The sequence below is a fragment of the Amphiura filiformis genome, chromosome 17 (genome assembly GCF_039555335.1).
Source record: "Amphiura filiformis chromosome 17, Afil_fr2py, whole genome shotgun sequence".
Classification (NCBI taxonomy): Eukaryota; Metazoa; Echinodermata; class Ophiuroidea; order Amphilepidida; family Amphiuridae; genus Amphiura; species Amphiura filiformis.
In genome coordinates, this window is record NC_092644.1 from 36,659,390 (window position 1) to 36,673,607 (window position 14,218).

General features: G+C 36.8%; 1 protein-coding gene across 1 annotated transcript; it reads left to right on the top strand.

Moving 5' to 3' along the window:
• Nucleotides 1–6,816: 6,816 nt before the first annotated feature.
• LOC140137726 (NXPE family member 3-like) lies at nt 6,817–13,996 on the top strand. Its single transcript, XM_072159489.1, has 4 exons — nt 6,817–7,066; nt 7,646–8,406; nt 10,011–10,063; nt 12,112–13,996. Exons 1-4 carry the CDS (start codon nt 6,971–6,973, stop codon nt 12,840–12,842), a joined length of 1,641 nt encoding a protein of 546 aa, XP_072015590.1. The 5' UTR covers nt 6,817–6,970; the 3' UTR covers nt 12,843–13,996.
• The last annotated feature ends 222 nt before the right edge of the window (nt 13,997–14,218 follow it).

The following is a 14,218-nucleotide window of genomic DNA, read 5'->3' on the forward strand; positions in this document are numbered from 1 at the left end:
TTTCCATCCCATCATGTTAATACTAAGGGTCACTACAAATCTGCCGTATTGCAAAACAATACACGTATTGTGTAATGTCTGTTGTTATGCTATAACATGATATAGTTAGGTTCCAAACTTACAAGCAGGGCCATGTAAAGGTTGAAAAAAAACCCTGAGAGACAATATGTGATGTGATTAAGCAAAATCAGTTGGAAGTCGGATATATTGATTTTCAGATATAGCCAAACAAAGATAATAATTAATTTGGTTTCATATTAGTTTGGAAACACTTCAACTGTACATATCTGTGGAACTAAATGTTTAATTTCAATGGGGTTTCCTGCAAATGCTTTAATACAGGGTGTATCAAAATGATTGGTACCGAAGACTTCTCATTTTTTGCCGAATTTTTTTACCATTTTTTGTGCCAGTTTGGGGTTCATTGTTTTAATATTTGTAATTATATTAGTTTAATCTTCTCTACATATTTTAGATCATAAAGATAGCACATTCTATTCAGAAGTTACATGATGCTAAAGGAAAGGTGTTTTTACACTTTTCATCGTAACGCTGGATCAGTAGCGCACCATTTTCAAAGCTCTAATTTACTCCAAATACCTTGTGAGGATGATATGTTGAAAATCATGGAAATATTTAATATTTTCCTTGTATATTTCTTCATTCATAATATATATAAATGTTATAATCAATATTTATTGGTTAAGAGTAATATTATTGACTTGAATAATTTAGGTGGGGTGAAAGAAGTTTGTGTATCAACACCACCCAGGGCGGTAATTTAAATTGTATTATTGAGATTACTAAGTAGATGGTGTGGCAGAATGGCTATAGACTGTAGACAGTGTAGGTTAGTTTAGACCTGGTAAAAATTATTGGAATGGCTCCACAGTATTCCACACTTCAGTGTGCATTTATATGACTAGTCGACACGAAGCTATGGAGAAGTGCAGAGAAGATTTAGGAAAAGTTTCTAAGAGCAAGGCGTATCCCATGCAGACATGCTGTAACTTGCAATGCTTCAAAATTTGATATGGGCAGTTACAGAATGGATCCCATCCCAGGTGTTAAGTTCTTTCAAGATAGGGCTTCACCTCACACTGCCGGAGTCGTAAGGCAGGGACTTCAGGAACTATCTTTCTAAAAGCATGTGTAAAGCAATTTTATGTTATGTATACTGAGGTGAGATATTGAAGAGTATGTATGCAATAAATGGTTCAAGCAGTGAACCTATTCATCTTGTGTTGTGTAAGTAAAACCATGATTACGTCGATCATCGTTTTTAAGACAATAGATCCCAGATGCGTCAACCTATCAACTTCAGATTAATAGATCAATAAGTTAACATATGCCCCTTTCTATTTAGAGTACAAAAACTATATTAATTAGCCATTTTATATTTTTGATATATTTTTGAATATATCACACAGCCCGGTACCAATCATTTTGATACACCCTGTATAGTCATTTACAAAACTGACAATTGAATATGCCCGACTTCAGACTGATTTTGCTTGATCACACCACATAATTCCACTTGTTTTCTTGCTTTCTTTACAAGTGCTCGGATGCTCAAAACAAAAGAGATGTCCAATAATTGGTCTTTTAACTAGATAATTCAAACCTTGTAATTTTGTATTACATGATGAATGTATTGTTCTTAAAACGTATTTTTGCTCATAATTTACTGCTCACTTTAGATTTCTTAAAAATACGGTCTGCACCTTCGAATTTCCAAGGATTTCTTTCTCAAATACATAAATCATATGGATCTGAAAGCATTACTATCATAAAACTTGCATGATATAAAACCGTATAATTATTTAAGAACACTTTGGTCATTTTCAGTGTTTACAACCAATAAGGTACGTGTTAACATATCGGGGTAACGTAGGTTTTACAAAACCTTGCGACATATTTCGATGGTATTTTTAAAAACTCAAAGTAGGCCATGGTATTTAAAATTGTGCTGCTTTGTATCAGTATAGATTGTTACTTCAAATACGAGCCATGTTCCAACAAGGGAAGGTGTGCACCAAAAACACTTTTTTCTTATTAAACCTACTAGACAAATATGGTGTCAAGGACACTTGGGGTGAACAAAAGCGAAAAATGAAAAAATTACTTAATTTGCATATTTTATTGGCGTCCTTCTTGGATTTGCTGGTGTCGGATTTCAAAAGAGTCCAGGTACACAACGAAACATGTTATAAACCTAATTCATTTTTTAAAAGAATGATAATAAACAAACCTTTATCGCTATTTATTTGAAATAATGCACTTATTGTTCAGCTCCTCAGATATGAACAGTTGTAGTGTTTCCAAACTAATATGAAACCAAATTAATTATTATCTTTGTTTGGCTATATCTGAAAATCAATATATCCGACTTCCAACTGATTTTGCTTAATCACATCACATATTGTCTCTCGGTTTTTTTTTTCAACCTTTACTTGGCTCTGCTTGCAAGTTTGGAACCTAACTATATATTTTCCATGACAGCCATCATACTTGAGGTTGACCCTAAATCATCCAGCTGAAGGCCAAAGGTTTTGGCCGAAACGTCGGTGATTCCATCTGACCAAATATGAGTTTTTCTGGTTGACCAGATTTAATTATCTACTAATTGATCAAATCCCAGATGACTGAAAGTATACACAGTGTTATTCGAAAGGAATACGGCAAGGATTGCCTCAAACTAACGAAGGATTTCAAGAAAACATCGAGGAAAGTTGCTAACTATCGCAACCATTTGCGTTTTTCTCTACGGTGCCTACACGCTGATGTAATACCCCGTAGCGCCAGATTACAATCTACGATCAAAGGATCGCGAGTAGAGAAGATTCTCCATAATACTGAACGCAAATTATTAAATGAGTGAATAAGACAGATTAACTATACGATCAACAAGTTAAATACTAAAAAGGAAGATATTTCCGGCGAGTTGGAAACTCAGTTGCCATTGGAAACATACAAACGGGTTCAGGTGTGCACCGCACATGCGCAGTTATCGCAGCACGAGAAAACAAAAACAAGGCAGGTAGCGAAATTCGGAAGACTTGTTTCGTCCGGCAGGGCCGATAAAGACACTCTGCTCACAATATCAGAGATAGATGGGTAAAGAACCTCTCGGACCGTCCGCTATCGTCTAACGAACAGAGTTTATTGGGAAAGGGCTTGAATTTCGACGTTACTTCCAAGCGTGTACAAGTGACTGATATCATTACTGCCACTGAATCGGCGATTCGCAATGCTCGTTTGGGACCAGCTAATGATGAAGAACTGAGATCGCGGGTAAGTGCTAGTGTCATCAGTGCTAACCCCCCCCCCCCAACATAACTTGTCTAAAGCTGAATTTACTGCGTTGGAAAGTCTTAAAAGAACAAAGACATTACCATCCTTCCAGCTGATAAGGGCGGTGCACAGTGGTGTTGAATTCGACAGACTATGACAAGAAAGCCAAAGAGTTGTTAGGGGATACAAAGACTTATACCCCCCCCCCCTCAAGAAAGACCCCACGAGTGGTATTAAACGCAAGATTGCGGCCAAGTTGAATCAATTCTTGGAGAAAGACAAGGTTATTGACATCAAATTGAAACATCAATTGTACCCCACGTCTGAAACTATACCTACCTTCTATGGACTTCCGAAGGTTCATAAGGCCAGTGTACCTTTACGTCCTATCGTCAGCAGCATAGAATTGGTCACTTATAACATTGGCAAGTACCTCGCTAAGATCGTAGGCCCTTTGGTTGGCAAATCGAAACATCACATTTGGAATTCAAAGGACTTCGCGGAGAAAATTCAGGGTATTGTGTTGGACGCGGACGAGACGATAACATCCTTCGACGTCACTGCCTTGTTCACGAGCATCCCTCTCGCGGTTCGGGACGTTTTGAAGGAGGATAAGACTTTGTCCGAACGCACAAACTTGTCGCCAGATCAGATTTGTGAATTGTTGAGCTTATGTTTGGATAATACTTACTTACCAACAATGTCATGGTTGTTCGATGGGCTCCCCCGTGTCGCCGATTATTTCCAACTTGTACATGGAGCGATTTGAACAGGGTGCCTTGTCGTCTTACCCCGGATCTGCACCTTCCAAATGGTATCGTTATGTTGACGATACTTGGGTTATAGTCAAGTTTTCGGAGCTTGACAAGTTTTTTGCGCATATTAATCAAGTGGATAATAACATCAAATTCACCCAAGAAGGTCTGACGGACAATAAACGTCCATTTTTGGATTGCTTGGTTACTGTCAACCAAGATCGCACTCTCTCAGTATCAGTATTTCGCAAACCAACACATACTGATCAATATTTGCAGTTCAGCTCTAATCATCCATTGGTCCAGAAACTCGGTGTAGTGAATACTCTTTATCACAGGGCCGATACCATCATCACAAAGGACTCTGATAAGACCACTGAGCACCAACACTTGCGCCACGCCTTGAAAACGTGTGGTTACAAAGACTGGGCAATTGACAAGGCCCTAAATCGGGGTGAGAAAGACGCTAAACCAGCCAGCGAACCCATCGCGTCTTCTGGTACCAAGACTTTTGTCACCATTCCCTACCATGGGGATGTTTCAGAGAAATTAAAGAGGATCTACCGCGATCACGGCATCACTACACACTTCAAGCCAACCAATACCCTGCGGCAGTCGCTAGTACACCCAAAGGAAAAGCAGCCCAAGGGCCGTATAAGTGGTGTTGTGTATGGTGTCCAGTGCGCTGAAGATCAGGTGTGCCAAGAACATTACATTGGTGAAACCGGCCAACCACTTCAGAGTCGCATGTCCCAACATAGACGCGCCAGTTCAAGTGGCAACGATTCAGCTGTCTACAAACACCTTGAAGGCAGTGGTCACAGTTTTGACATTGACGACGTTGTCATTTTGGACCGTGAACCCCGTTGGTTTGAACGGGGAGTCAAAGAAGCAGTATGGGTACGAGCCGAACAACCGTCACTCAACAGGAGCGGGGGCGTTAGAGTGAATCTATCACATGGTTGGGATCGGGTCATCAAGCAACTTCCTCATCGATTGACCTCGGATGACCTTATGTAGGCCTTATGATAATTATTATAGAAACTAAACACAGCCCCCCCCCCCCCCACACACACACACACATATGCCACCCAGCTGAAGGCCAAAGGTTTTGGCCGAAACGTCGGTGATTCCATCTGACCAAAAGTGAGTTTTTCTGGTTGACCAGATTTAATTATCTACTCATTTTCCAGATAACGCTTACTAGTTAATAAATACATTAAGAAAAAGCACCTTAATATTGTACTCATTCTGTTAGTATTCCTTTTTGGACTTAAACTTTTTAACATGTTCTAGCAGCCCTATATAAAACCGTGACACTTGAAAGACCATATCTCTGGAATGAAACGTCCGATTAAGATTATTTAAACGCCAAAATGTTTCTTTCATCAATTCCCTGCCAATAAGTTAGGTCTGAATCAATTTAAAAGTACTTAAATTTTTAGTGGACATGCCTAATAATATTTACACATTCCGCGTGTGACCTCGGGGTCATTGCAAATGTACGGTAATGTTAGTTGGTATATAATTTGTGCGGTAACTGTGTCTGACTATAACAGAAAGAGTTTCGGTAAGGATTATCATAATTATACGGTATACTCAAAACTCGGTATATTCACTATAATAAACACGACGATAGATGACATGATGCAGTCATGTCTACAGTAGAATTCACCACGACCTTTGCAGGACTTAAACCCCATTTTTAAGCTATTAAACAGAGATAACACTCATTGAAAACAGCTGATTAAATCAGATCTTCTCTGGTTAAATCTACACTACACATGTTTCTGTTTTACCTGCGCGGTATTGAAATGAGCTGGTATTATGATTTCAGTTGGGTAACCGATTATAAAGCAAACGCAAGGTAACAATACTATGTGCGCCTTTGTTCACGAAATGAGACAATAGTCTGCTTATTGTTAACCAGCATTCTTGAAGATGAGAAACATAATGGTTGTTGACTTAACACGGTTTGGAAATAATTTCTTCATATTTTTGGTGTTATCTGTCGTTTACATATCCTTCCTAAAACACAAAAGTGCGAACATTTCCAAACACCCAAATTATCTAAAAATTTAGGACATGTTACAAAACTATATTTTCTAGAATTTCAGAGAATACTTTAAATATTGGCCGGTTATTTTTCACACAGTAACGTTAACTAGGCAATGTCCTATTACCTATAACATACACTAAAACACCAAAGTGGGAATACTTCCAAACACCTAAATTAGCTAAAAATTTAGGACATGTTACAAAACAATATTTTCTAGAATTTCAGAGAATACTTTAAATATTGGCCGGTTATTTTTCACACAGTGACGTTAACTAGGCAATATCCTATACTTCTAACATACTCTATTTGTAGAGGTCACACATCAATGGTGAGAGCACTGTGTATTGTGTATAGGAAAACGGACAGTAACTGCAGTATGAATAGAAGCTTCAGGTCGTTGGTATGATCAGATAAGATGGTATGATGCACTGTATTATATATTATTAATCTATATCAAACAAAATCAATATCAAATTTACACACCGTTTACAAGTTTAAATCACAGCTGTTTTTTTTATTTTATTTATTTTTATGAACAGTAGTATTAAGTATAGATAAGCACAATCAATATAAAATTGCTGTGTTAATAATTTATAGTGTGAATTTGTGAAATCAATATCAAATATTTTACACACCGTTTTAAAGTTTGAAATCACAGCTGTTTTTTATTTTTTTTACAAACGATAATTTTATGAATGTGGCCCATAAGGTTGCAAGTTTCCCTCTCCACTGCTCCCTGCCTTTGGCTTGACTTCAAGCTACTTCACTCCAGTTTAATTGCTGTTTGATTGGGTAAATCGGCAACATGTATTTCAATTAAAGTTCCTTCTCAACAGGATCTCGTATAAATCTTTGTATTGATATGGCAACGATGCAAAGGGGTCATTTCCTTGGCCGTCTGATTGGACTTATGATATTCGCTTTAGTCAGCTATTCAATGCTAATCCTGGGTTATCAGGTAAGTTGATAGTTTTACAATTTATCATGCTTATATTTAGGTTAAATACCACTAATTAAGTACTACACGGGTTTCAATGGGAAAATGCCGAATTTCGGCTGGAATTTTCTCATATTCAGAACTCTCACAGTTCAATGCCACTAATATCAGGTGAAACTATATGATTTAGATGCCAAATGATCAAAAATTCAACATAGGTTGACCTGAGACTTTTCTTGTTTTAACGCACTGAACCGTAAACACCTTAAAATGACAGTGCGCCCTCGAAGCTGAAAGTTACAATACGGTAGGGCGAATATTTACTAAAAACCGTGCGTATGAATTTTGGTACTATTACAACAAAAATGTCATATAATGAGAGAAAATGTACCATTTTGAAGCATCAAACTCTAAAAAGTACTTTTTTGGCTATATAACTTTATACAATTTTAATGCAGTCTTTTCGAATGCCATGAAAACAAATAGTTACTCGTCGTATTTCAATGTATCGCCCAGGCCTATTAGTGGTATTTAACCTATATATTTACAATCACTCGTCAGACTTTTCAGTTTTCTATTTTTTTTTATTGTTTACTGCAGGTGTGTCAAAATTCACCAGTAGCTATAATCTTTCCAAATCAAACTTTTCGACGATTTGCAGCACCAGCGATTGCATATACACATAATGGGGACGAATTTCCAACCTTGCCATCGAAGATACCAACAATAACACCCGATATCATACCAGTTAATATTTCACTGGATTTTCCTACCAGCCCTCAACTTTCATATTATTTTGTCAAATATAATAAGCCATACAATTTATGCGATATACTTGAAGTATCCATTGTAGCTAAAAACACCAAAAACGAAAGCAAATTGTATGGTGGTGATTTCTTCTTCGCTTGGATTCATAGTGATGCACTACTTGCGAGTGCTGCAGCTGATGAAATAATTGATCATTTCAATGGCACTTACACCGCAAAGTTCCGTCTTCATTGGACCGGACAAGTGAAAATCACAGCTCACCTGGTCCATTCCGCAGAAGCCGTTGATGTCATGAAACGTATAAGACACTATTTTCCCGCCAGAGTTACTTACGGAGGTGAATTTTATGCTGGAAAAAACACAACATCGGTCAAAACACCTTGTCACATAACAACTGATATGTATATTAACCCCGAAAAGAAATTTGCAAACATGACCTTTTGTAATTTTACTGATGAAAGGACCGGTTTTCCGTGGTTTTGTGTCAAACCAAACAAGTTATCGTGTGACACATATTTCAAACACACCAGTACTTGGGATAATGAATATATAGGTGACTTGATATCTGAAAACGAAATTCGTCTTATCACGGGGTGAGTAGGCTTTGGTTTTTTAACTATCAGATCAATTAAGCTACAATAAAGGGGAAAATTGTCTATCAAACTAATGTCATGTTAGTATTATAGCACAAATGCGCTAGACCACTCGTCCACCGATTATTAAGTAGCCATCTTAAAATTTGACGCTATATAGGCCTATCAATAATTGTTTGTTTCTACATACAGGGAATACGAGCCTAGAGATTTTGGTATCAGGTGAAAGCTCATATGTGTACATCCATATCAAAACGATGCACTTGTCGGCTGCTACATGTGCCTCATTTCACATAATAGCTAGGAATAAATACCAGACTCATATCAAGTGGAGGTCACGTCAAATCATCCCCAAGTGACATGGTTATGGAATGTTCTCTGTATTAATAAGCCATAATGACTTTCTGATGTCTTGAAGTGACCTCCACTTGAAATGAGTCTGGTATTTATTCCCAGTTATTATGTGAAATGAGACACATGTAGCACCTGACAAGTGCATCCTTTTGATATGGATGTACACATATTTTTTTCATTAACATGCTGAAATTATGCGTTCCAAATTGGTATATTTCCGGAGAAATTATCAAAAAACTGTCGAATTAGTCTAAAATATGGTATACCATATTTTAGACTAATTCAACAGTTTTTGATCATATCTTCGGAAATACACCAATTTAAAACTCCTAATTTCAATATGTTAATAAGAAAATTAGGATCTCTCATTTGATATCAATTTATTATATGATCATGATGATTATTATTAATAAAAACCATAGATACTAAAATGTAAAAACACTGTACACTAAATCACGCTGTGTAAAATGTCAGTAATTCCATAAGGAATTAGTCACATTTGCAAGGAACATTTACATGTTCTTCATGCATGAATGTTTGAAAGGGATGACATTTTATGTTATAGGTAAGTTTTAACATAGATACTAATATGGTTTTAAAGAATTCGATTTTCCAAACATATCAGGTCACCTTCCTTTAATACTTAGCTCGTCCAGGTCTTTGAATTTCATCGAGCAGCTGGGCTCGCCCCCGGGGGTCACTCCCATTGTGGCCTGTACACCATCCGCGATAATGAGAACGCGTAAAAAGGGTATAGTTTTTCGTGGGTAAGCACGATACGCGCGTAACACGTTTAGGGTGTCAAAAACATGAAATATTGGAAAAAAGGGTAGCAAAATTGCAATTGCTAATACGCGGAAATGAAATTTAGGGTATGAAATTTGATGCAAGGAATAAAATCCCTGTTTTGGGTGTGAAAACACCTGTTTAGGATATTGTTTTAGCCGAGGGTCAAATCCTTGTTTAGGGTGCTTTTCAAAAATTGATTATCGCAGATGGTGTACAGGCCACAATGGGAGGGGGGGTCGCCCAGTCCCTTAGTGATGACGTCATATGATTGACACAATGACGTCCGAGCGAAAACGTTCCAGGTGAGCGAAAAATAGTGTAGTGTTAAACTCTTTAATCATTACTGAACATGTTCATTAGGATTTAGGATTGCCCCTAGAAATACGAATTTACGCTCGTATAGTCCCGATGACCATATTCTGTAATTTAATTTAATTAAGTCATTGTATTTTTCTACACAGACCGGCAGTAGTAACCTCAAGAGCCTGGCCCATAGATGTGATGTCATCCAATAGTAAGCAATTGTTCTGTAAATTCATCGATAAAGACCTGCAACCGGGAAGCACGGGTCATATCTTTGCTATTGTAGTTACTAATGTGTTCTGAACACCTTCGGGTTCCAAGTATCTCCCCTGAACTGGATACTTATCATAAAGTACACGCAGCTCGTTTGACAGGGGTTGGTCGATTTTTGGTTTTCTCTCCGAGAAAAGCTTGTATCTGGCGGTATTTTGTTATTCGATGGTTTACCGTGCCAAATTTTGTATCAGTAGGTAAGGGCTTGGATGTCAATGTTTGCACAGTATTTTTGTGGGACATGGTAAAAGCACATCAGACATATCGAATTGCATTATAAATACGAAGAACGTCCTTCTGATATGAAATGTTTTGAAATTCGCAATATTTATCGTAAATATTATTCGGTTATCGTAATTGCGATGATAACTCTCAAATAGAACTCCAAGGTTAAACGATCAAGATGGTACCTTTAATTTTACATCATTATTCTGGTTTAAAATGGATAGAAAACCTTGGAAGTCATTCCTATTTGTCATTTTTTGTAAAGAATAACAATTAAAACTTGACAAAATGTCGGAAACTCAGCATATGGAAAGGTTTCTATACAAAAACGATTATCTTCTTCTTCTTCTTCTTGGTTGAGTCGGTAGATACAGATCATTAAACTGCAGTTCACCAACTTTTTGGTCATGGTCGCGGATATATGGTGCGTGTCTCTATCTAATTGTTCTGTTTGGTTGCATTGTTGAGCCGGTTCTTGAAGCTGTCAATTGTGCTTGCCTTGATTGTTTCTTCTCCTGTTGCGTTCCACTTGCTCTTGGATAATAACTGTACTTGTATGTGTTGAGTCTTGCATAGATTGGTTTATAATTGCTGCTGTTCTTCTTCCTGGTTCTTGTTTCTTTTATCAGCTCCATATGGTCGTTCTTGTTTATGCCCACCATATTGTTTGTTATCTTATACATCATTGCTAGTCTTGCTTGCTTCCTTCTATCTTCTAATAAATCCCATCCTAACTCCTGTATCATCTTGGTCACACTACTTCTTTGCTTGAAGTCCCCCATGCAAAATCTGGCAGCCTTACGCTGCACGGCTTCAAGTTGATTTATTGCTCCATCCTGGTATGGCCCCAGACTGTATTTGCATATTCGAGTATTGGTTGCACTAAGGCCATATATGCAGTTTCTTTAACTTCCTTGGTGCAGAACCATAGGTTTCTTCTGAGACAACCAAGCACCCTGTTTGCTTTAGAAATTGTGTTTTCCCTCTGTGTATTCCAATTAAGCTTGTTATCAATTTCTATCCCCAGGTATGGGAATACCTGGGAACCATCATGCGCACAGTTTCCACCTCGATATACCTGAGCACACATTTTCGTCCCAAGAGAATGTCTCCACCACAGTCTTTGATTACACTACAAGGTTGAGTGGATAGCAATGTAGGAGCTCTGAAGCTTCTAGCTTAAAAATGGGTCTCTTTGATTGGTTTTTGTCGAAACCTCAAGTGTTCAGAATTTTTCTTATATCAAACGAAAGCTAACACTTTCCCCTAAAAACGCTTTTTGTCACTAGGTTAACAGATAACGCAATTCAATGTTATAGCAAGGCGAATGTGGAAAATTTGTTGAAAACTACCTATCCAAGCACATTTTTTGACCAAAATGTAGGTTTAAAAAGTCAAAACCTCAAGTGTTCCTTACAATTTTTTTCAAATTTTACGTCATTAAATGAAAAAGCACACTTATATTGTCCATATAATAGAGTCACTAGAATGAGCAATGGTCGATTCTCTTTAAATTGCAAATCCTGTGCAAAAAGTTACTATTTTCGCCTGTTTTGTCATACGGTTGTAAATTCAATGAACTATGACTTTTAAAAAAGAGCGCTTACAAATTGATATGTGGAGATTCTACTAGTTTCCGACTTTAACTCGGTTTTAAATATCAAATATATGGGATTAAAGTCTTCATTATAGTTATCTTTATTCCAACCATAAATCGATATTATTTGCTGATATGTGTGTTGTTTATTGTTGACATTTCAGACGCTACAATTTCAAAATGCGTGGTGAATAACATCCAGCCATGTGTTTTAGGAACTACCGTCGTTAGACCCGACGACAGTGTTGCCGGATTTTATTACAAAGACGTGTGGCATTCCCTAGTTTGCCATAATAGAGAATTCACACCACCAGAAATAAGGAAATGTTTAAAAAATAAAGTCTACCCATCTCATGGGAAATATGTAGTATGCCAAAGTGACAATGTACGACTACCGGAAATAACCAAATGTTTACAAAATCACACCCTCTATTTTCTAGGTGATTCAACTATTCGTCAATGGTACGAACATTTTGCGCGGTTTATTTTAAAAGGCTCAGTAGTTGAAAGGGTGCAGTCAAGGAACTATATGGCTATCGATGAGAAACACGATATCCTTCTTAAATTTCATTGGCATGGATATCCAGTTAAGATTAGACCAAACACAGTGAAAGACTTTAAATATATTCCAAATAGAATTGACGAAATTGAGAGTGAAAACAGGGTAGTGGTTTTGATCACTATTTGGGGTCATTTTTCAGGTACCAATCTCAATTATTACAGAAATCGTTTACATAAAATAAGAGATTCAATTCAACGATTAAAATCAAGAAATCCTAGCGCGCGTGTTCTCATCAAGTCTGCAAACACAGTAGAAAATTTCAAAACAGAAATTTTACACCTTGGTATTATTGGAGCTTGGATCAAGTTATGCGAGAAGTCATGTCTGGTATAGAAAATGTACAAATTGTCGACGTTTGGGACATGACGATTGGTCATCACAGTGGCTATTCAATACATCCAAATGTAGATGTCATTGCACAAGAAACAGATATGGTACTCTCTTTTTTGTGTCCTGATGGTTCTTAATTTTTAGCATTACGGAAATACCATCCATCATTATTTTGAGTAAATACTGCAAACGGAATATTTCAAGACGAATATTACAAAATATGGAAAGTTCAATGCTTTTTACCGCGAAATTTCAACGCGAAAAAAAAGAGCACAATCTTTGTTCACTTTCAACATGTTCAACCGGGTGTTGGCCGTTGCAATTTTGGATTTTTGGGTCAAAATTTACATAAAATAAATGGCCGCCAAAATCATTAAATTAAGGTTTACTAGTGTGCAAAACGCCTAATCATATTCCAAACATAATCTCTTTAAAAATAATGGTTCTCAAAAATAGTTTAAAGTTTTATTCTTCTTATTTGCATAGAATAAAGAAAATAGCCGCCAAAATAAGGTATTTTGGTCAAAATACACCAAGCAACATAAAAATTATCTGACAATAACAAATTATCAACGGAAATAATGTTTCTGATTAAAGCAAATACATTTATGCCAGATTTGTTTAATTCACATCGCAATAAGGTATTAACATCAGGGTATTGCATGCTGGAATGTTAGATTTCAGGGCTATATTAGTACTTGCTGATCATTTTTAACGGTCCTTATTAAGTCCTGCTGGATTTCTTCAATCCTTCGAATTACATAATTATACACACGCTGGTATAAACTTGTACTTTTGACTTACAACCACAAGTTCAATACAGGCTTCTGAAACTAAGGGAAGTCTTGACCATGTCTCCTCCAGACTTTGATCTTCTGTCTCTCGCCAACTCATTGTTGTTGATGGAGAGCTCTTAAAAAGAAGGCTGTTACAACTACAATATTATCCTTGTTTAGTTTCCCAAAAAAAGTTTAGACAGCTGGCAGAGAAAACATAGGATAACAATCGATTCATATTATGATACTACCAACCCAGAGGCACTGTGGAAAGCACTACAGGATTACAACATCTAGTGACCTTATGAAAGATGCTCATTGTGGGACAGAAGCCGTGTATTATGAGGGTTTCAAAATCCACTATTTTTTGTTTAATTTTCTTTTATGAGGCTTTCAAAACATATTTCTTTTGTTTTGTATTGTATTATGAGGGAAATTATGAGGAATTGAAATAACGTTCTCTAAAACACTTATTCTTATGTTTAACTTTGTTTTATGAGGGTTTCAAAATCTAGTTCTTTTATATATTTCGTATTGTATTATGAGAGAAGTTATGAGGATTTGAAATAAGCATCTCGAAAAATTGGATTCTTATGTTTCACT